The sequence below is a fragment of the Artemia franciscana genome, chromosome 4 (genome assembly GCF_032884065.1).
Source record: "Artemia franciscana chromosome 4, ASM3288406v1, whole genome shotgun sequence".
Taxonomy (NCBI): domain Eukaryota; kingdom Metazoa; phylum Arthropoda; class Branchiopoda; order Anostraca; family Artemiidae; genus Artemia; species Artemia franciscana.
Window position 1 is genome coordinate 41,358,051 of NC_088866.1, and position 23,345 is coordinate 41,381,395.

The window sequence follows — 23,345 nt, forward strand, 5'->3', positions numbered from 1 at the left end:
AAGGATGGCCCCAATTTAACCATTGAAACTTTTGTCTCTTTTTGTCCAGAATTCCCCCTCCAAATCAATGGTAGATCATAACCAAAACAAGTGATGTATCTTCTTAGTTTTCCTAAATTGACAGTTTAAAACAGTAAATTAATTTAGCCTAATTCTAGTTGAATAAACAACAAAACAAACAAGTTAGGATAAAAATAACCATTGAAGTGTGACCCTAAGTAGACCATTGATACTACTGGTGTTGCATCAACACCATGCTTCTGACTCCCATAAACAGCAGGGAAGAGTCTCTTCTTTGGTAGTCCTGAAAGAAGAGAAAAAAAAGTAAATACAGAATTCGGGCATTGGCGAACAAGAATCTCGATTCTGGTGTTACCAGAAAAATTAGCTGTAGGACACTAAAGTGGATGATTTTTTAAATTCCCGTTTGCACAAGTGAAGTCATTTATAATTGAAGTGATTGGTAACCTTCAAGATGAAGGAAAAAACTAATATTTTTACCTTCTACAAAAAACGAATTACCATTTAACATAAGAATTTAAGGTGTCCAGGAGCACAATAGAAATTTCTGAACATATTTTTGAGTTTTAGAACAAAAACAAGAGCTAAGAGCTCATATGGCACTTGTGACGAGGCCGGACAAGCCAAGAGCCAATAACCAAGAGCTCATATGGTATGAGCTCTAGAAAAGTTCTAAGAATCAATAGATTGATTTAAAAGGAAAATCAGAGGCTTAACGCCGGTCGGGATTTAAAATAAGAGCTCTGAGACACGAGGTCCTTCTAAATATCAAAATTCATTAGTTTTTCCTCTCCTTTCAGCACCCCCCCCCCCAGATGGTCTAATCGGGGAAAACGACTTTATCAAGTCAATTTGTGCAGCTCCCTGACACGCTTACCGATTTCGATCGTCCTAGAACGTCCAGAAGCACCAAACTCACCAAAGCACTGAACCCCACTCCCCCAACTCCCCCAAAGAGAGTGGTTCCATACGGTTACGTCAATCACGTATCTACAACATTTGCTTATTCTACCCGCCAAGTTTAATCCCGATTTCTCTACTCTAAGCGTTTTCCAAGACCCCTCCAACTCCCCCAATGTCAACAGATCTACTCGGGATTTTAAATAAGTGCTCTGAGACATGAGTTCCTTCTAAATATTAAATTTCATTAAGATCCGGTCACCCGTTCTTAAGTTAAAAATTCCTCAATTTGTTTTTATTTTTCCAAATCAAAACCCCCCAACTCCTCCGAAGTGAACAGATCCGTTCCAATTATGTCAATCACGTATCTATAACTTGTGCTTATTCTTACCATCAAGTTTCATCCCGATCTCTCCGCTCTAAGCGTTTTCCAAGATTTCTGTTTCCCCCCCTCCAACCCCCTATGTCCCCAGATCCGATTTGAATTGAAAACGGAGCATCTGAGACATAAGATCCTTCTATATATCAAGTTTCATTAAGATCCGATCACCAATTCGTAAGACAAAGATACCTCAATTTTCCCGTTTTCCAAGAATTCTGGTTTCCCCATCCAACACCCCCAATGTCACCAGATCTGGTCGAGATTTAAAAAAGAGCTCTAAAACACAAGATCCTTTTAAATATCAACATTCATTAAGATCTGATCACCTGTTCGTAAGTTAAAAATACCTCATTTTTTCTAATTTTTCCGAAGTACTCCCTCCCCCCCAACTCAACCACAGAGGGATGATTCAGTCTGGTTATGTCAGTCACGTTTCTTGGACATGTTTTTATTCCGCCCACCAAGTTTCATCCTGATATTTCCGCTTTAAGCGTTTTCTAAGATTTCCGGTCTCCCCCCCCCCTATGAAGCTGGATCCGGTCGGGATTTAGAATAACAGATCTGAGTTAAGAGGTCCTTCTAAATATGAAATTTCATTAAGATACGATCACACCTTCGTAAGTTAAAAATGCCTAATTTTTTCAAATTTTTAAATTTACTCCCCCCCAACTCCTCCAAATAGAGCAGATCCGTTCTAGTTATGTCGATCACGTATCAAGGACTTCTGCTTATTTTACCACCAAGTTTCATATCAATCCCACCACTCTAAGCGTTTTCCAAGATTTTAGGTCCCCCCCCCAGCTCCCCATATGTCACCGGAACCAGAGCGGATCCGTTCCAGTTATGTCAGTCACGTATTTTGGACTTATTTTTATTCTTCCCACCAAGTTTCATCCTGATCTCTCCGCTTCAAGAGTTTTCCAAGATTTCTAGTTCCCCAGCAACTCCCCCCCCCTTAATGACTCTGGATCCGGTCGGGATTTAAAGTAAGAGATCTAAGTTACGAGATCCTTCCAAATATGAAGTTTCATTAAAATCCGATCACTCCTTCGTAAGTTAAAAATACTTCATTTTTTCTAATTTTTCAAAATTAACCCTCCCCCCACCCCTAACTCCCCCAAACATTCCAGTTACGTCAACCACGTATCTAGGACTTCTGATTATTTTCCCCACCAAGTTTAATCCCGATCCCTCTACTCTAAGCGTTTTCCAAGATTTTAGGTTCTCCCTCGAACTTCCCCCAATGTCACCGGATCTAGTCGGGATTTAAAATAAGAGTTTTGAGACACGATATCCTTCCAAACATTAAATTTCATTAAGATCCCATCACCCATTCGTAAGTTAAAAATACTTCCTTTTTCTATTTTTTCTGAATTAACCGGCCCCTCACTCTCCCCCCCCCCAGATGGTCAAATCAGGAAAACAACTATTTCTAATTTAATCTGGTCTGGTCTCTGATAAGCCTGCCCAATTTCATCGTCCTAACTTACCTGGAAGTGCCTAAAGTAGCAAAACCGGGACCGACAGACCGACAGAATTTGCGGTTGCTATATGTCACTTGGTTAATATCAAGTGCCATAACAAAAAATAGACAGTTTGAAAAGCTTGGGACACGCTTTATTAATGGAAAACACATTTTTCGCTTTCAAAACAAAATAACTGACCCACGACTCCTGAATTCAAATTGATTCGAGTTGAATTAAAATCAGCTTGGTGAATTATGATGAAAAAGTTAAGAGTCATAGCTAGTTGGAGAAAAAGCCAAGACAGATAGTTTGAGTGAGAGGCAAATCTGGTATAGGCCTTTTTCAGAATTGTGCATAATTGATGTAATTTCACTATTTGATAGATAGTCTATCATTCATCCATCCTAGGGCAGAACTAAGGTAGATTCAAAATATACTAATAAATATAATATAATATAAAAACTATACTATATAAAACCTATAACACTGGTAATACTTTGAACAGGTTCAAAAGAGTTGCATAATGCAGTTCTAAAATCCCAATCTTGACTCTTGACTTTAAAATCATTTTATATTGAAGATTAATTACAGTTATTAGTTAACTAGTTTATACGAGTAATAATACTTGTATATACTTACTCGAAGAACTAAAGTTATCCTCTGTATAGTTAATCAAATAACTAAAGTTACTGGTATACACTTATGCATAGTTATTCTAAAAATCGAAGTTACTAGAACTCAAATATAGTTATGTATAGTTACTTGAATAACTAAAGTTACTCAAACTCGAATTTACTTATGCACAGTTACTCGAACAGCTAAAGTTACTCGTATATACTTACGTATAGTTACTCGAATAATCACAATTACTTGAAATCGAACATAATTATGTATAATTACACGAATGACTGAGGTTACTCGTACTCGAATTTACTTATGTATAGATACTTGAATAACTAAACTTAATTGAACTTGATTATACTTATGTATTCTTAATCGAGTAACTATAGGCAGTAAAAAATACTGACTTAAATGTCTTATAAACTTCACTTCACGGTAATCTGAATATTTATAATCTGGAAACACGTTCTCATAAAGAGAAAATTCATAAGATGGTAGTTATATGTGCATTCAAAACAGCCTATAAAACCAGAGCTTCTAGCAACAATAAATGTTTTAAGTTTAATTAAATATTTGACGATCATGAGGAGTTAAAAAGCTGTAAGCTTTAGGTGTTCTTTGCCATTTTATACCCAGCCTTTTAGTATATACTGGTTGTGTAGCTGTTTTAGCCATTGTTTTTAATTTTCCATATTATTAAACTTTTTTAAACATCATTTCCCTCTCAATATAAATTCTAATGAGAATGTTTAAGTGAAGGTCATAGGAATACAAATCAACAAAACAATATCTCGATTCATTGGTCCAATTATACAAAGCAAAAGAGTTGTGAATTGCAAGAAACGCAAGAGCATTTCTGCGGGAATAATCCACATTAAGTTGGACTTGCTTCAACTTAGGTTTTTTCATGCAGACTGGCAGATAAGACGCTAAAAGTGTCTTTCTACGCCGATTTTTTTGGCGCTTTGGACCCGATTTTTAAGCTACGATCTTGATAGATTATAGATTGATCCTCATAAGGTTATTGCTAAAAAAAAATTTTGCATCTACTTTTCCAGCTAAAAATTAACATTTGTCAGCATCATGGAGAAAAGACTATTGTCAGACATTTCTTGACTTGGCAAAGGCCTTTCCGGTGCAAGCAATACGTATGGTAAATTCCAATGTATTGGTATTGCAAGCAATACCAATTTACAATATGCTGATGATCTAGTATTATGGGCAATAGGCAACACTTTTGAGATTGCACATTCAAAATTCACAAAGTCACTTTTCTTATTTGAAAATTTTTTCTCAAAAATCTGATTTACGCATTGCACCTACAAAGTCAAAAATCATCCAATTCCACCATAAGCGAAAAAACATTAATACAAAACTAAAACTAAATGGCGTAATCATTCTAGAACATAATCAAGCAAACTACCTACTTCTTATACTTGACCCTTGGGTACTTGGGGGATGGCTGGCCCCCAGCCCCCCATTGCACTTCCAGGCTGAAGGGCCAAGAAACGGAGATCAGCACCGCCGGTACGGACTGTAAAGTCTAATGCCGTATCCTTTACCTTACCTTTTTTTTATACTTGACCGAAAACTTAATTTCCACCTTCATATCACAAATACAATAAAAATTTTATAGGAAAATCAGAATTACAGAAAGACTACTATCCCCACCTTGGGGTTGCAATGAGAAACCGCTACATCAATTTTATAAAGCACATGTAAGACTCCATATTGATTGTGGGCTCATTGATTATGGGGCTTGCGCTAAAACCCAGATGCACAAAATAAAAAAAAATGATATAACCCGTCTCATATTTGGTCTTAGAAATCCAACAAGTACCAAGTTTCTGCTTAATGAGAGTGGATTATAAACAATAAATGAGAGGTGAAGATTTATTTTAAGAAATTATCTGATAAGAATTGAAGCCTATAGCTCACATACCCAGCATAACTGGTTAAGGAATCCATCCATATATAGAGGCATTGCAAATAAATTTGCTAATGCCCACAAGAAACTCCTAGTGCCAGCAGAGTCTATTGGACCTATATTCTCTCCCCCCCCCCCTACGGAGTTGGTCAATCACCAAAATAAACACTAACTTTTCAAATTAGACTTAAGAACTTAACTCCATTGCTTTAATCCAGAAGAATTTTGCTAAATTTAATACAGTTACATATAAAAACCATTGCCCATTTTTTTTTTATGGGTCCAAAATGTATTAGAAGGTGATAAGTGAAGCTTTTCTCCTACCTCTTAATACTGGAATGGGTGAATTGTTCAGGAAAACAGGAACATGGACCATTATTATAATTCTGACTCTTTCTAGGCTTGAAAAGAGCTCTATTCTATTTAGGCTGAATAGAGCAGCCTAGAGCTGCTCTATTCAGCTTTGCAGCATGGGTACATACCTTCAGTATGTTCTTAGCTGCTAAGGTATAGCTGGTAATCATCAGGCAAACAAAATTGCAAAACAACGCTCTAAATATTGACCATCCAAGCCCAAGACCAATCCCCATTAGACATTTATCGCTGCATACTACCAGAGGTTATGTTAAATAAGAATAAACCAAATTTATCTAACTTCCCCAATAAGCACGTTTCTAAAATTTATCACAGAACTTGGTTAGCCCACAAATGTAAATGTATGGGAACTAACTAAAAAACTCTATACAAAGGCTCCTCAATCACTGTTTCTTTAAGTTTCGCTGGGTTATGGCCTATAAGTGGGGATCAGCAGGAATCATGTTGAGAAAAAAATTTATACTTCATAATATGCAGAATAAATGTAGCTATAATATTTTGACTGCAGCTCTACTATACTTTATCCCCTCCCCCCCTTAATGAGAAAATACATAGCCCAAAGCACACCGCCATGCGCCTCTCTTGTTTCAACCTATCTCCCTTTTTTTACCCGTAAATTGCATTTGTCCCACAAATGGACTAAATTTTTAGACATTTTTTTTTATCAGTTTTCTAAGTCAAGTAGCTGAATTCCCTCACCCCTCTTTGCATACATTGCAATACAAAAAATGAAACAACTGACCATTGCCTATTGGAATGTAATATGTTGACATCTGCACAGTGTACCTTACAATTTAAACTGTTCAAGTGCTCCAAACACCTTAAAAACTCACTATGATCAAAGAGTCTAGCTGACCATCTCTGTACACAGAGCATGGAACTCAATGTATGACCTCTGATATTTAAACTCCTAGAATCAAAAGATTTACTGCAAGATATCTAGGCTGATTCAAGATAAAAAGGAGCAACCATTTCTGTAACTCATTTCCACTCACAGAGTGAGTCAAAAGGAAAAGGGCTAAAACCCCACGTTTGCTGAAATAGAAGAAGAAGACATTTTTCATACCCTCTTTTTATGCCTCTCAAAGGCATTATTCATTATTTCCTGAAAACTTTCATTATCTTCTGATGTGTGTGTGGCAACAGATTCATCAAGACTTAGCTTTGGCTCTTCCTTGTTCCTTCTTATATCTTTAGACTTTTCATCATCATGTAGGGGAGTCCCCGGTTCTAAATAAGCCACTGGAGTTTCAAAAGTAGCAGGAGTGTCAACTAAAAAATAGAAAGAAAGAAGATAATGATATTGGCAATAACAAGTAGTTCAAAGAACCATCTATTTTGCTACAACTTTACATGTTGGCATTCTGAAAAACTTAAAAAAAAATGTCTGATGAAACATGAACATGGCATGCTTACGCGGGAAAAACGAGTGTTTAACGCGGGAAAAAACGAGCATTTTTGTGATTATTTGAAACATAATATCTTAGACTTTGTTATTATACCTTTGGACACGTTTTGGGTATCCACTGTAGGACATCAATTGATTATTTTCTGATAGATATTGACAGGAAATTACTGACATTACCAATTATATAATACTCGTTATAAAATACTGTCTTATGCAATAACTGTTTACATAATACTGGGTGTTACAACTATAAAATACACCTTATGCAATGCTGATTTGAGTAACTGTACTCTTTTTTGGCTCTCTTTGGCGTTTCCCTAAAGTTGGCCAAGAAAAAAAGTATACTCATACTTAAAGCATTTGCTTTTTTTTTGTGTAACTTTTTTTTTGGCAAGGAAGAGGTAATTACAACACTTTACTTAAATTTTGAGAAAAGGAGAATTCTTAATTAATAAAAACCAAATGATAAATCAATAAAAAAGTTACTCAATTTGTATTTTAAAAGCGCATCAAACATATCAATGAAGGATGACACATAGATCCATACCCCACTCCTTCATTACCAAGATAGGCTACTTTCCACAATTTCTCATGTTTTTTTTACCTTTTAAGATGTGTTGCATTTTTTTTGAACTTCTAAGACCTTTTTTTTACCTTTTAAGATGTGTTGCATCAACTAATCCCTGAAATAAAATCCTGTAAACACAACTGTATAAAAAAAATACATAATCTAATTTCCATTCAGTACTAGCAAAACAGAAGCAAGCTCAAAATTATATGAACGAAATAATTCCAGTATTTATCAAAATTGAGAGGTGATGAGCGCAATAAAGAGGAGAGAGAAAGTGAGACTAGAAGGAGAAATCTTAAACAAGCTACTGTATAGTAAAGAAGGTATGATGTGGGGTATGGGGCACAAAAGTAAATATAAGAACCAAGCGGTATAAATATAACCAATTGATGTAAAGGTTTAGTTAATACAAAGCTACAGTATCTGTAAACCACACCACAAGAATAACAACTTGAATAAAGCTGAAATAATTGGTAAAAATGACAAAACTGTAACAGATAGGCTACTGTTACAACTTTGGAATTTTAATAGAAGCTAGCTTCTACCTTTCATATACAATACCTTATTAAAAAACTATTGGAGAGGGAGGTGGCCTACACTAAACCAAAAATGCCTAAAAACACTATTAAAATGAACCTTCATAACTCCTCATATATATTTTTTATACCCTACAGGTTGTGGCTAATTATTAAGGTTTCGGGGGGGGGGACAACAAACGCAATGAGGACTTTCCCTGAAGAGAGTGGTTAAAATAAATCCTACGTAAATATTTTGGCATATGAACAACAGGTATCTGCAGAAAAGTAGAAAAAAGATCAGGCTCAGGATCATGATCATTTATGTTTTTCATGGTAAATACACACTCATTACTAGTTCATGAACATGATAATTCAGTAGCAAAAACAAATAAAAGATTAAAATAGTTATTTCAATTACAGAGTAATTTACTTGCAATTGCATGGTAACTGCACAAAATAAATAATAAATTGCTTATAATTACATAACAATAGATTAAATTAGTTAAAATAACTATACCACAAACAAAACAGTAATATCTGTGACAAATAACAACTGGAAGAGGTACACTTTGACCAGCAGTTGATTTCAATTTACCTTTTTTTTTTGTAAAAACAAACATACACAAAAACTTTATTTGACCATGACAACCTAGCAAAGACCGCCCACTATAACTGCGAGTTAAAACAAATTTCCATACGTAAAGAAATTTTCATGTGACAATGATTGAAGAATGGTAACTATTATTTAGGTTTTATCTTAACAGTAAAATTATATTGCAAATATCAATATTTAAATTGAACTCAAAAAACCCAAAAGCTTTGAAATTTACATATATGTAGATAATTTCGAAGACCACACTGCCTTTCCATGAGGAAAGTAAAACAGTTCAAAATAGGGATGATACCTTTTTATTGACAGTGAATAGATATAAGATTATTTAACTGGATGTTTCGATCACATATACAGTATTCATCATCAGCAGTAAAACTAGTTTTACTGCTAAGTAAGCTAGTATTACTAAGCAGTATTGCTAGTTTTTACTAGTAAAAACTTTTCCAAATGAGGAAAAAAATCTCTTTCTATTATATCTGATAATTTCTATAAAAAAAGAAAGAAAAAGATTAAAAGCTTGGTGTTAAATATATGGTTGACTCTGATGTTTAAGGGGCAGTATCCCTATTCTATTTTGTATACATTTCAAGTTTGCACAATTATAAATTTAAGGTATGTTTATACATTCAACTTGTAACTTGGTTTGTATTCATTTAAAGTTTTAATATTATTTGTTATTTTCCAATCAAGAAAGTTTTCATTTTATTAAATCTTTGAATTTTATTAAATTTTTGAATTTTATTTTAATCTTTGAAACCATTGTTTTATTCCAAATATATTAGAGTATGTTAATTTTTTCTAAAATAAAACATTAGCAAGATTCATGAAAGATTGCTTCAAAAATATTTTTTCAATATCTCTTTTGCTTTTGGCGAAGAGAAAGAAAACAAGTTCCTTCTATAATGAGTGCCCTTTCTAGGAAAATGGTAAGAAACACTGACAAAAAGAGAGGGAAAGAGCAAGGAAAAGAGAAAGAGGGAGAGAGCAAGGAAAAAAAGAGCTAAAATAAGAGATTAGGATGAGAGAGAAATTGAAAGTCTAAGAGAGAAACTTTAAAGGTAAACAGCTTTACCTCGTCATTTAAGTTAAATTTATTTGTTCAGCTTATATAATTTTATATTGTTCATTTTCAATTTTATTTTCAATTAGATATTCACAAAATAGTCAGGCAAGAACAACACTGGTTTAGCAGAGACCTGAACATCATTGCTAATGGCCTACCACTTCAGACAGATGATGCCAAATTCATATATGCGTTCATGAAAAGTGAAATCAAAATAGACGTGGGTGTCAGTTCAAATATTCGGCGCCTGCCAGGAGGGTAAAATCATAGTGTACCTGGACCATCAGCCACCGCGAGGCCTGATCCCGACTTATTCTCCATCAGTTTGGGCAAACAGAGAGTAAAAATCTTGAAAAAAGGCGCCTTTTACGCAGATACCTCTCGAAAAGACCGTAAGAAAAAAAATAGTTGAAGAGATTAAAAGAAGAGCCGCTACGATTAAGCAAAATCTGGGAATAAGAAACAGGGTCATTGTGGCAAAAAAAGGACCACCCTTGGGACCCCCAGTCCTAAGACAGATGGAGCACAAAGTGATGTAAATAGGGAGCAAGAGGTTATTTGCAGTGAAACAAACTCAAGCTTTGCCAGCACTGAGTCACTGATCTCAATAGACGAAGTTTTCGAAACTGCTTGTTCTGGCTTTGAGAGCAAGCACGACAACACTGGCAGTGAAACACAATTCTGATTCTTTTGGTCCAAAACTTATTGAACCGAGAGCTGTGTGTTTTGATCTCGATTTAGAAGTCAATTACGTTTGTGAAATTGCCCTAAAACCTCAGAGTCAAAATTGGAAGAATCTCATATCCAAATCCCGGGATTTAGTCTGTGTATCAATTTGGATGACCCTGAGCAACGAAGAGAAGCAGCAATTTATTGTAGAACTGGACTGAGAGCTGAAACTATGAGTTTCTCTTTTATTTATTCTGATAGTAGTTATGTTGAGTATGTCTGTTTGAAACCCCATGTTGGATCTGAATCATTTATAATAGGTGTTGTTTACCATAGCCTGTCTGTCCCTGATCAATTTATTTCCCACATAGCTGTATCTGATCTCATATCTGAGATGAATGCCTGTCAGCATTCAATAATCTTCTTATTTGGAGATCTTAATATGACTTGTGTTATGTGGGTTGAAGGTATAGGATTTCCCATTGAAAGTAGCCCATCTTGTGCATTACTAAATCTTTTACTGACACAAATTACTGATGAACCAACACGATTCAGGCACCAGCAACAACCCTCCTTACTAGACTGCGTTGTGATAAATGACCCTGAACGATTGGCCTACAATTGGAAGGAGTGACCATACTTGTATCTTGACTGAGATACAGCTGAAGTTCAAGAAGGAAAATAAAGTAAAAGAAAAATCCTTTACAGATTATTAATTGATACGGTAAGACCTGTCAAAGCTAAAATGGGAGAGAGTGGTTAACAGTGGTAACGTAGAAAAAAGGTGGGAGGCATTTAAGACAGTAGTCCTAGCTGAAGAAAACAAACCTACCCGGATATACTGGTCACCCCTGCCAAACACTCCCCTTCCTAACCAAAGAAATCAAATGGGCTAGAAAGAAGAAGAAAATAAAAAGGACCAAATACATAAAGTGTAGATGTGACAACCATTATGACACGATCAAGAAATGCAGAAAAAGGCTAAGAAATTTGATTTGGAAGATCATAGAAAACCACAAGGAGGCAATTGCAGCTGACGCAAAGCAGAATCCAAAGGGATTCTGGCACTGTGTCTCAGCAGCTAATCTCTCTAGATGTGACATCCAAGACCTCATGAAAGAGGATGACACAAAGGTCTCAGAGGCCAAAAAAGTGGATTTACTCAACTCTAGCTTTGGTACAAATTTCTCCACTCAGCCCACAGCTAACCCTCCACCCACTTTACCAGACAAACTAATATGAGAACCAGTGTACAGGACAACTATAATTTTAGAGAATGTTCTAAAAAGGCTTAAAAGATTGGATGTGAATAAAGCTGCTGGGCCAGATAATCTAGGACCCAGACTATTAAAAGAAGCAGCTGATCAAATTGCTGAGCCAGTAGCAGTGATGATTGAGATACCACTCACTTCCAAAGTGCTCCCAAGTGACTGGAAGCAGGCCAACATAAAACCCATCTTCAAGAAAGGGAAAAACTAGTAATTATCCCCCTACATGTCTTACTTCTGTTGTATGCAAGGTCCTTGAAAGCATCATAAATCATGCACTGGTAACTGACCTTGAAAGAAATCAGTCACTTTCAAAAAGTCAGCATGGCTTCCGTAAAGGTAGCTCAGTAGACACAAACCTCATTGAATCATACGACTTTGTGACCAGACTGTTGGATGATGGCCTTCTGGTGGATGTCATATCACTTGATCAAGCAAAAGCCTTTGGTAAAATACAGCATTTACTTCTTCTCCTTACACTGGATAGTTGCCTGGTTTGAAGCCTTTCTTACTGGAAGAACCAAGACGGTAGTAATTTATGATGTCACCAGCAAAACCATTTGTCTGATGAAATTCCTGTTATTAGTGGAGTTCTACAGGGCACAATCCTGGGGCCCACATTGTTCTGCATGCACATTAACGACTATACAACTCTGGAAATCCATTGACACTATATGCTGACAATTGCAAGCTCCTATGACAGGCCCAAATTAGCCCCAATCACTCAACAATGCAAGAAGATTTAGACAAAACAGTCTAGACGGTCAACTAAGTGGGGTTTACAATTGGGATTCAACATGTCAAAATGCACAGTCTTGCATCTTGGACATGACAACCCTATTTGACCTTACAATATTGGAAATGACCTACTAGAACCTGCAAGTGAGGAGAAGGACCTGAGGGTTATTGTCAATTATTGGGGGTTATTGTCTGTGGAACTAAAGCTCCACAGCCACCCAGAAGCTCAAGTTTCTAAAGCAAACCAAACCTTAGGACTCATGAAATGAAATTTTACCACCAGGAACCCATGTGTGGTCAAGAAGCTGTACAAAGCTATTGTACATCTACACATAGAATTTGAAATGACCCCGAGGTCTCCCCATTATAAAATGGACATTAAAGCACTCTTGAGTATCCAAAGACAAACAACGAAGCTCATATCCACTTTGCAAGACAAGCTGTATGAGTAACGCCTTGTGCCCCTAAAACTCCCCACCCTAGTCTATTGAAGGAAGAGAGAAGACGCAATCGCTACTCACAAACTGCCCGAAAACGACCTCTCAAGTCAATTTTTCTCCTCCTTCCTTGCAAGTATGACAAGAGGTTACACAAAGAAGCTACAAGTCCCCCATTGCCATTGATATGGGTGCTGGCATTCTTCTCTGTATGCGCTGTCCCTCACTGGAACAGCCTCTCCAAAACCACCATCCAGTCCCAAACCATAGATGCAATCCAGAGAAGAGTTGATCACGACTGGACCAATGCACAGTGCAGGCTAGACTGGGATACCGAACCATAGTCATGTCACACCACTAGCGTGATGCTCCACACAAGGCTCATCACCACCTTATCTTGCTGGACATGCAATTTAAGGTAATTTAACTTTTGGTAATAAAAGTTTTCATTTTATTTAATTGTTGAAAGAACCATTGTCTTATTTCAAGGGAAACAGTATATATTTACTTAATCTACAATAAAATATGGCCTAAATCCCATAGAATGTTCTTTTTCAATCTCTTTTGGCTTTGGTTGGGATAAAAAAAAAACAAGTCCCTTCCATAATAAGAGCCCTTTTCAGGGAAGGAGAGATATGAATTTAATGAACCTTACATATGTAAACAAACAGTTTTTGACTTAAAGCCTACTAAATCTAAGAATTACTATATAGTTAGTAAATAAGCCTATGATGGAAATATTAGGATTTTATCTCTGAAGTTCAAATAAACACCATTAGACTTCAAACACTTTCACAGCAGGGTAAATTAAATTTAAATTAGTAATTTTTGATAAGAATGCTGTTGTTATTCTAGCCAGTTTATAGCAGAAATGCTAAGTAATTGATCAGCCTATTTAATTATAAACTTATTGTACTAGCTACTGGCAGTAAAAAAAAAGTTTTTCGTAAATCTTCCCACATGATTACTTTGGTATCATATAGAGCTGACTTTGTCTTACTAAAGAAGACTGTTGGATAATGAAAGTACAATTAAAACTGTTGGGTTATTGTGGGACAACAGCAAAAAAGACACAGAGGTATATAGATAAGATAAAGTATGGTAGGAAGAGACCCAGTCAGCCAAAGGTCCTTACCTATGTAATGTTCTGAACTAAACAGTCTAATAACAGAACTCTTACATTATTATAATACTCATAAATTTTACATTTATTTGATATTTCAAGTTACTTAGAGTTTCACTGAGACCTAATCCCTCTCACCTAATTTTAATTTTTATGCCATTGAATTAGGCAAAACAATCTTTGTGGTTATTCTTTTCTTTCTGGCCATCTCTTCTGTAAATGATGAGCATGGTCTTGGTGTAACTACAGATAACATTTTGAAACTAAGAACCCATGGTGAGAATGCTGGTGCAAGTTCAACTCAGAATTGACCAAGTGCACCCTTTCTACTTATCCCCCAAAGTCATTAGTCTTTTGTGTAAAGGGCCAGTATGACCCAAGCTTCAAATTACAGTATGAAAAAGTTGTATTTAAAAAAGCAATAAGGTTTTGGAAGAAATGCAGAGCTGTCTCTCTAAAGTGGTATCTAACACAGAACAAATATCTATATATATATATATATATATATATATATATATATATATATATATATATACAAACAGCTGTGAAAAGTTTCTTCAAAAATGACATACACCATAGCCAATTGAATGGGAAGTTTCCTGTACATTAGAGCAATTGCTTCAGTTGCAACTTAGCATTTGACCAGATCATTCCAGTTATAATGCACTGAACAGTTGTCATTGTATGCACACAAAGAGACAGGGCCATCAAGACAATTCTAGATTGACATGTTCCAAAATCTTTAATGGAGACAAACAGACCGAAAGGGAACAAAAAAGAAGACAAAGGGGAGAGACGACCCTGGCTAAGAAGGTATAGACTAGTGACAACCCTTCAACTTAACTTTACTTAGACACATAGCAGAAGACAAGAGGCTACTAATTGAAGCTATTTCATAAGAGATCCTAGATATGAACAGGCAACCATGTATATGCTTCCCCAATAGAATCACATCCTGCAAGAATTTGCTAACTGATGTAACAATAATGGACCCTGTCATCAATCCCTTCAAATCTGGAATTGACTGTTATGGCAGATGTAACCATGGAAGACATAGTGGATTGCAGCCAATTTCAGTAAGTGTCATGGGCCACCAGCACCATAACAGGGTTTACCTTAATTGCTGAATAAAGGGATTTCAAGGCGTGGCATTTTTCTTCTTTATTATTTTATAGTAAACAACAGTGTGAAAAATTTACCTGTAAGTTTTGAAACTTACTCTTACCAAATTAGTTACCAGTAACTTCGGTAAGTTCCCATAAGTTTCAACTACTCATGAAATTGAAAGAAAAGATTCTCTCTTCTCTGAAATATTGAAAAGAAAAAAATATTATTTTTGCATCATTTTGTGTCTTTATTTCCTACTTCGTTTACCTGGGAAAAAATTAAACTTTAGGCTTCAGATAATACTTTGGAATAGATAATATGATATAAGCCAGAGTTGCTACTCCTCCTCCTCATCTAGAGCATCTTCAAATGCTAAGTCTGGCAGATCCTCTTCTACCAGACCATCTCCATTATCACGTGGCAGTGAACTACTGATAGAAAGACACGATGGCAGCATGAACACCCTTCCAGCTTTTCACATTGATTTTGAGGCATTTTTGAAGCTGCATGGCTATGATCATTTTTTTGCTATTGAGTGACTGTTGAAGTTTGTAACATGAGAATTTTGTTTGCTGTTTCATGCTTGATGTAGTTTCTACCCTGGGTCTTTACTAGTCCATAGCCCGAACAGAGTCTGTTGCAGGAGGCTATGGTAACACAAATTGTGTAGATTTTTATAGCCACTCCCGTAAGCACCAACTTTGCAAAAAAAAAAAAAAACAGCCCACCAAAAAAGCTGCCGATTCGACAGCCTTTGCAGTCTCAAAGTACAATGATTTGGAAAACGGGCCACTTTGGAGATGTAGCTACAAAGTTTTGCGTTCAAGACCCTAACAAAGTTAGCTTCAGATATTTTGCTAAATGAATCACCATCCTTCTGGAATTGGCAGGAAAATTTAGCAAGCTCATTGATTCAACTTACTGCATCAATAAACTCATCCTGTGTCAATGAGTTTGGACCAAAAAGCAGATCAAGTAGAGTAGCTGCAAACAGGGTGTATAGCAGATCATATGCAAATATTCTCCTATTTTCTAGGTACTTGTGAATTTTCCTTTCCTTAGCCTTTGAGACTGCCGAAAACGGTAGATAGACCATCAGCAAGTTTTGACAAATGTGATGCATTAAAGATATTATTGACACACTGGTTTAAGCTTTTCATAGTATCTCGGACAATTAGATTCAAAATTTGAGGGATGTAACCAATAGTTTGATGGTCGGGATATTTTGGCTTCAGTAACCAAGTAGCAAGATTATTTACGCTAGGATTATCAAGGCAAATTGCGTCAATCCCTATAATTGCATTCTGTCTCCAGTCATAGCAGTGCACCAAACTTTAGCAACTTGTTCCAGTTCATCAGCTACAAACTGAGCAGTGTGCTGCTTGGGATAGTCACTAGGGGTGACACCATGATTGGGTGATTTTCAGGGAAACCCTGAAAATTAAGGATAGTGGAAGCCCTATTGGAAACATTAAAATCTATTGTCGAATAGGTAATCGTTTGGAAAAACACAGTTTTGAGCATTGCTAGATTTTTTTTTTCTGGCTCAAATTCATGTGCTAAATTGTGCAATTATCTGAAGCTGCAGGGTTTTACCCATCATTAGGACCTTGTAGCTATGATCCACTCTCCTGTCCCTAGTGAGGCTAGAGGAGAGCCCAAGCCCCATTGCAGTGGAGAGGTGAAACGTTCTGCTGGTTGCCTAGCCCAACCAGCAAAATGGCTAACACAACGGGTCACCAGAAGTTTGGCGAGCTGCTGATCAAGAAAATTCCCATGAAACACCAATGCATACAGAAGATTAAGCCATAATCAATGAAAATCTCTGGCACACATTCAAGAATGAATCGGATCCTTGGAGTGGCTTCCGCCAACACAGGAGCCATTCATATAAGGACTGACAGAAGATTGTAGAAGAGGGTGCTACTGACAGATCGTGTTGGACTACATCAGCCATACCATCATTCATTGGTGCCAAGCAGGATGGATTATTGTCTGGCCTCCACCAAAAGCAAAAACGTGAAGTAAGTTTACCCATCATGTAATCTTACCTTTAAGAAAAGCTGCGATAATTTTACATTAATAAAATCCTATACACCAAACCTTCTTTTTTGATACCTCAATTGCAAAGTCTTTATAGAAAAAAAAAATTATGTGATAAAAACAACAAAAAAGAAAACTTTTCTAGACTAGCTTGCATCAAGCAGAGTAAAAGCTGGTAACAATAGCAGTTTGACAAACGAAAAATCAACTGTGCGTTTTTATTTACCTGATATTTACAAATTCAATAAATCATGAAATGTACTTGATAAACATATGCAGTGATGGACAAATAGAGAGCATGGAAAGAATTAAAGACATTGAGGCAGACTTGGTTAAGATCATAAAATAAGATAAAAAGTCAAAACATTGGCAAAAGCCAGCAAAAGTATCCAAATGAAAACCAAGTTTCCAAAGAAAACATTCAATTTGATTTTGCAGCAACCTCTGTATAACAATTCTTCATCCAGAATTAATTGAAAATCTAATGAAATGATAGGAAAAATTTATGTTTAGGCACTGGTTGCGGCAGTCTTGCCATCACAATGCTAGATTAGAAGAGATTGGATGGGAATATTTTTTATTAATAGGCCTTACGACCCATATTATAGCTGGATATATAATTCAATGATTATTTATTCTATAGTTAAATATAGCCAGTTAAAGAATTCGAGTCAAAAGTCAAAGCCTCACCAAATTTAATTGACCTCTGCTATGAACGTCTTAGGCTATTTATTCAGACTGACTTACTCATTGTGTATCCCTTTTTTCTTTTTTTTTTTTTTTTGTTTTACTCAGGCAGGATATGACAAAGAGGTAGTCTGACAAAGCAATATCAGCATAATCTCAAAGGGGTATGACTCATGCATTAAATCTGATCATTGACAAAAAAATTTAAACAGATTTTAGTGAAGTGTCAGCTCTCTTAGGGATGGATTTGCTTCAATCGAGAACATTTTTGTTCATTGAAATTTAAACCTACCATTACCAGGTGAGTTCCCCTGTGGTAATTTACCATGTGGTAACTTACATCTTGCACACTAGCAAACACTAATCAATTATTAGGAAGAAAAGTCATGTCATCCTGAAAAATAGCATGACTATATATAATTATACATATGCAAGTATTTATACATTAATATACATATATATATATATATATATATATATATATATATATATATATATATATATATATATATATATATATATATATATAAATATATATGTATATAATATATTCTAATATATTCCTTGGATATCAGTAACTATCAGTTAAAACACTGCAACAGACAGTCTATGATATCCTGCACAATAGTCAACCAGTTGCTGATCCTGAGCTAAAATTTTCAACCAGCAATTTGCATCTATTTTTTTTCTTCAATTCCAGTATTGTTTTTCCCCACCTCCTATACATGATGTATCAAATAATATGGAACCTATTCTGATTAATAAAAATAGTTCTAACGGAGCTCATGTCTCTCAAAATGAATAAAGCTGCTGGTCCAGACTGTATTAATTCTTTTATCCTCCATGAATATCAAACAGTCTTGTGTCAACCTTTTTCCTTACTGTTCAAATTATCATTAAATCTTTCCAGACTACCACTAGATCAGAAAACAGCAAATATCATTCCAATATTTAAGAAAGGCAGAAAGGACCTTGCAGAAAATTACAGACCTATTAGCATGACCTCAACAGTTGTTAAGGTTCTTGAAAGAATAATCAATAGTGCAGTAATTAGACGTCTTGGAGCAAGAAATCTCTTGCACAGCTCACAGCATGGCTTTTGGTCTGAAAAATCTGTTGATACCAAACTCCTTGAACCATATCACTAAGTAACTTGATATAGGAGTGCCTACTGACATGATTCTGCTTGACCTTTCTAAAGCTTTGACAAAGTTTGTCAAAAGTAACTTGCAATCAAATTACATGTTGTCACATGTTTATGGATAACATGTCTGGTATCCATAGTCTTTCTTCATTTAGGCATGTTTCGGGTGGAGTTCCTCCACTCAAAACATAGCATGTTTGAGCAGTAGTGATTTGGGTAACATAATCACTTTCTAATATCTTGATCAATCATGCTCCTTCTACTATCAGCAGTAAACTAACACTATGCTGACGACCTCATTGGACCAGCGTTAACCTGTGAAGAGCATGCCCTTCAAGAAGAGAGCATGGTTTTTAAATTTAATATTGTCAACTGCCATGTCATTCACTTTGGCAAAATGAACACTTGCCACTCTTATTTCCTATTAGGTCGCCCACTTTCCTCTGTAAATACTGAGCAAGATCTTGGAATCACTATTGATAATTAATTAAAACCCAGCACTCATGCTAAGAAGTCAGCTGCTGGTGCTAATTTAATGATGGGGTTGATTAAGCATACTCTTTCTAGTTGTTCCCCAAAAGTCATCAGTCTTCTGTATAAGGGACTTGTGCATCCAAAGCTTGAAGTTGGAATGTCTCTAGCCTCTCCTTATTTTAAAAAAGCCATAAAAGTGTTGGAAGGTGTGTAGAAACGTACCACCAAAGTGATATCTGGCATGAGGGAATTTTCCTACCCTACTAGCAAAGCGTAAACTCCCTATTCTTGTATACAGGAGAAATAGAGATGATACCATTTTAACCAATAAGTTAATGAGGGCTAATACACTCCCAGAAATATTTCTCACTGTTGGTCCTAACTAAAGAACTAGACATCCTGAGCTGAAACTTGTTAAGCATCCTACCCTATCCAGAGTCATTGCTCCACTCTTTTCCTCAAGAATTGTCAACAGTTAGAATAAACTCTCTGATGAAACTGTTACTGTTGAATCTGTGGACATCTTCAACATCCAGTGAACACTGGATGTTGAGTGGTCCTCTGGGGAGTGTAAACTCAACTGGGAAGCTATGGATCAGCACAGTGTACTTGTTCACTAAACAATACTGAATACAACTCAAATAGTCAACTCCTGAGCTCTACAAGGATATCTCCTTAGATTGCTCCAAGCTTCAATGTGTGCAACATACACTGAGATGGTATGGCCACCTTTTCTGGATGTGTCAAGAAACCCCTTACTGTATCATATATGATTTTAACCTTGTGATTGCTGGATGGAAAAAAAATCATGTGGTTGCCCAAGAGCAATATGGTCTGGCAGTCTCAATCATTTTCAAAGTAAGGCAAGAATAAGACCTGAAGATGCACCCATGGCAGCTTAAGACAAGGTTTATTGGATAAAGATAGTGTCAGCTCTTTTAATGCTGGCACCAAATCAACAGGAGAAATGAAGTCAAAGTAGTCAAAAGTAACACAAATATATGTATATATATATATATATATATATATATATATATATATATATATATATATATATATATATATATATATATATATACAAAATTAACATGAATTCAATAAATATATTTGTAGTGGCCTATGTATTTATCCATCAGGGGATAAGGATTACGTGAGACTATGCATCTTATTGTTGACAATAATCAGCCTTGTATTTATGATTATCAAGCGATTTTCAGAGTCTAATAGCATTCCCTGTACTTATATGTAATAAAACCACACTTTGTTCTTGATCTGGAATGAAACTGGTTTTCTGTGTCCATTTGGAGATAATCAGCTTATCCTAAGCAAATAAAATACTAATTAGTTATATTCTAATTAAAAACTTAATATACAGACATGGTTATGCTACATGTTTAATATAATATGTTCTGGGTGACCTGCTTTCCGTAATTCTCTGTTGTAGTTTCTATGATTTTGCTACTAAAGCGTTATATTTTCATCATATTTTGTTATATTTCATTAGGATTAACCTAACATCACTTCTTTGGTGTGGTCACTATCATAGGCAGTGCAGTAGTGCTGCATAATTAAAGAGCAAACTGGGCACAATGTATTTTTTTAGACCACTGCACTTTGTATCAAAGGAGTTAGACCCCTCATCATCATAGAAGCACCCCTCCCATGCTAACCATTTCCTCAAGCACATTCAATTGAAATTTTGAGATTGAACATTGTTCAACATAGTTCAAAGGTCCAGAATTAAGCCTTTTAGGATGACACCCCCCCCCCAAAGCCCTCAGGGCAAGGGTTAAGTTATGCCCTAGGTATATATAAGATTTACATAGAAAGATTGTACAAACTACAGAGGAGGTTCATTGGATTGCTAATCAGAAGTTTAAGCGCCCTATTTAAGATTCAGAATGATGGTGGGGTGGATATCCCCCCCCTAGCCTCTCACATTTTCCCAAGATGTATCTGATAGAAATTTTGAGATGGCTATTTGTTGTCCTAAAAACTTCTAAAAAGGCTTATTCAATTTGAAATTTAAAGCCCTAGTGCCCTTTTCAATAATCAAAACTGATTAGAAGCAAATAAACCTCCTCTCATGTCCACCATTTCTACAACACATCCAATCAAAATTTTGAGATAACAATTTTATTTGATGTAATTGAAAGCTCCAAAAATCATGTCTTTGAGGATAACAAGCCCCAAAGTCCTCAGGGCAAGGGTTGTGAGTTATGCCCTGGAATATATAATGTAAATACAGAAAGGGTGGCTATATAAACATCAGAGAGGAATAATGGGATTGGTAATCAGTCGCTCTAGTACCCTTTTTGAGATTCAAAGTAATTGGAGGGTGGATACCCCACCCCTAACCTCATATTTTCCTTAAATGCATCTGATAGAAATTTCGAAATGACCATTTGTTGTTGTAGATACTTCTAAAAAGGCTCATTCAATTGAAAATAAAAAAGGGTTAGAGCCTTTTTTAATAGTCAAAAGTTATGACAAAAAAAAAATAATAAAGCTAACTGGCCGAGAAAAATGAGGATAATGTCAGCCAGTGGTCAAAAAAGAAGCGAAAATGATAAGAGGCGGATATATCGTCACGGACTTTCGCCTAGCTGTCTTCAGTGCTCAAAAAAGAGGAAAAATTAACCTTTTTAATTAACTCTTAACTATGCAGGTAATACACTGAACTAAACAAACCAAAAAGCAAGCCAGAGTAAATGAAAGGCTTTTCACCAATCAGATTAGGCAAGAATTATCCGTTTAATGATTGAACTAGCTTGTCTACTGACCTAATTTTCATTAGAAGTGTTGGGTTTATAGGAATACCTTCAGTATCTCTATTTAAAGCAAGTTATATATTCATGCATTTTTTTTTTTGGTTTCAATTCCCCTCCTAAATTTCCTCCGTATGTGGGAAGCTATTTGCTTTAAATATCAAAGTTGCCTCATCAAAAAAAAAAAAAACTGTATGATCTCTCAACAATGTTGAGGGCAAAGTAGGATCAATATCCGTATTTTTAATTTACATTTTGCATCTAAGAGAAATATTATATTCATGCCGTCTTTTATCATGGGAGATGGCGCTTCCTCCTCCTCCTCCCCCCGGGAAAATACCCCGCAAAATGTTTCCTTTCCCCCGATTTTCATTAGAAGGGAAATTGAAATTTCTACTCTCCTGTTTGTTAGGGACAATCGATTGCTTTACCAATAGTGAAGATCCATAAGGTTCAATGTATTAATGTCTGTTAATTGAATTTTTATGAAATATAAATAATTGAATGAGTCAAATAAGTTCTGGAGGGGGGCTCAGTTAACTGGAAATCAAAAATTTCAGTGTCCTTTTCTAAGATTTTGCATGCTTTTCAACGAATTGCTAAAGAATGATTTGTTACTGACAACAGTGCCAAAAAAAAATCTTTTTCTAGTTTAACTGCTCTTGTATTTTAGCAGTTGTTTTGAAATAATCTTCATATAAATACAGAATTACCTCTAAGAGAGATACAAAGGGAGAGTGGAGGTAAAAATTGTGATATAATCCTCACGGCTGTATCCAGGACTTTTGTTTGGGGAGAGGGGGTTCAGAACAGGCATGGCCACCTGAATTCAAGTCTGAAGGAGAGGAGCTAGATTCGCAAGCCAATCCTGTTGAAGACAGTCCAGATGAGTGTGAAAGTTACTGAAGTTCCGCTATTAGAATCCACGACTTAGTTAATCAAAATCATCAAAGTGTTACAAACCTCTTTTTTATTTGTATTCGAAACTTTTATAAATAAAATGAAAATTAACATGTTTATGA

At 35.7% G+C, this 23,345-nt stretch overlaps 1 protein-coding gene across 9 annotated transcripts in view; it reads right to left on the minus strand.

Annotated features, from left to right (window-relative positions):
* LOC136026436 (uncharacterized) overlaps positions 1–23,345 on the minus strand; it is a 72,525-nt gene that overhangs the window by 30,683 nt on the left and 18,497 nt on the right. For 8 of the 9 annotated variants that reach the window (XR_010617287.1, XM_065703028.1, XM_065703029.1 and 5 more), the window contains 2 exons: positions 6,759–6,964; positions 200–304 (listed from right to left, as the gene is read on the minus strand). Coding sequence is in view for 8 of the 9 variants with exons in the window: in XM_065703028.1 (XP_065559100.1) it covers positions 200–227 (28 nt within the window). In the remaining variant the exon portion in view is untranslated. Of the gene's footprint in view, positions 1–199; positions 305–6,758; positions 6,965–10,023; positions 10,152–23,345 lie in introns of those variants that run through there. The other variant, XM_065703027.1, reaches the window with a different exon arrangement.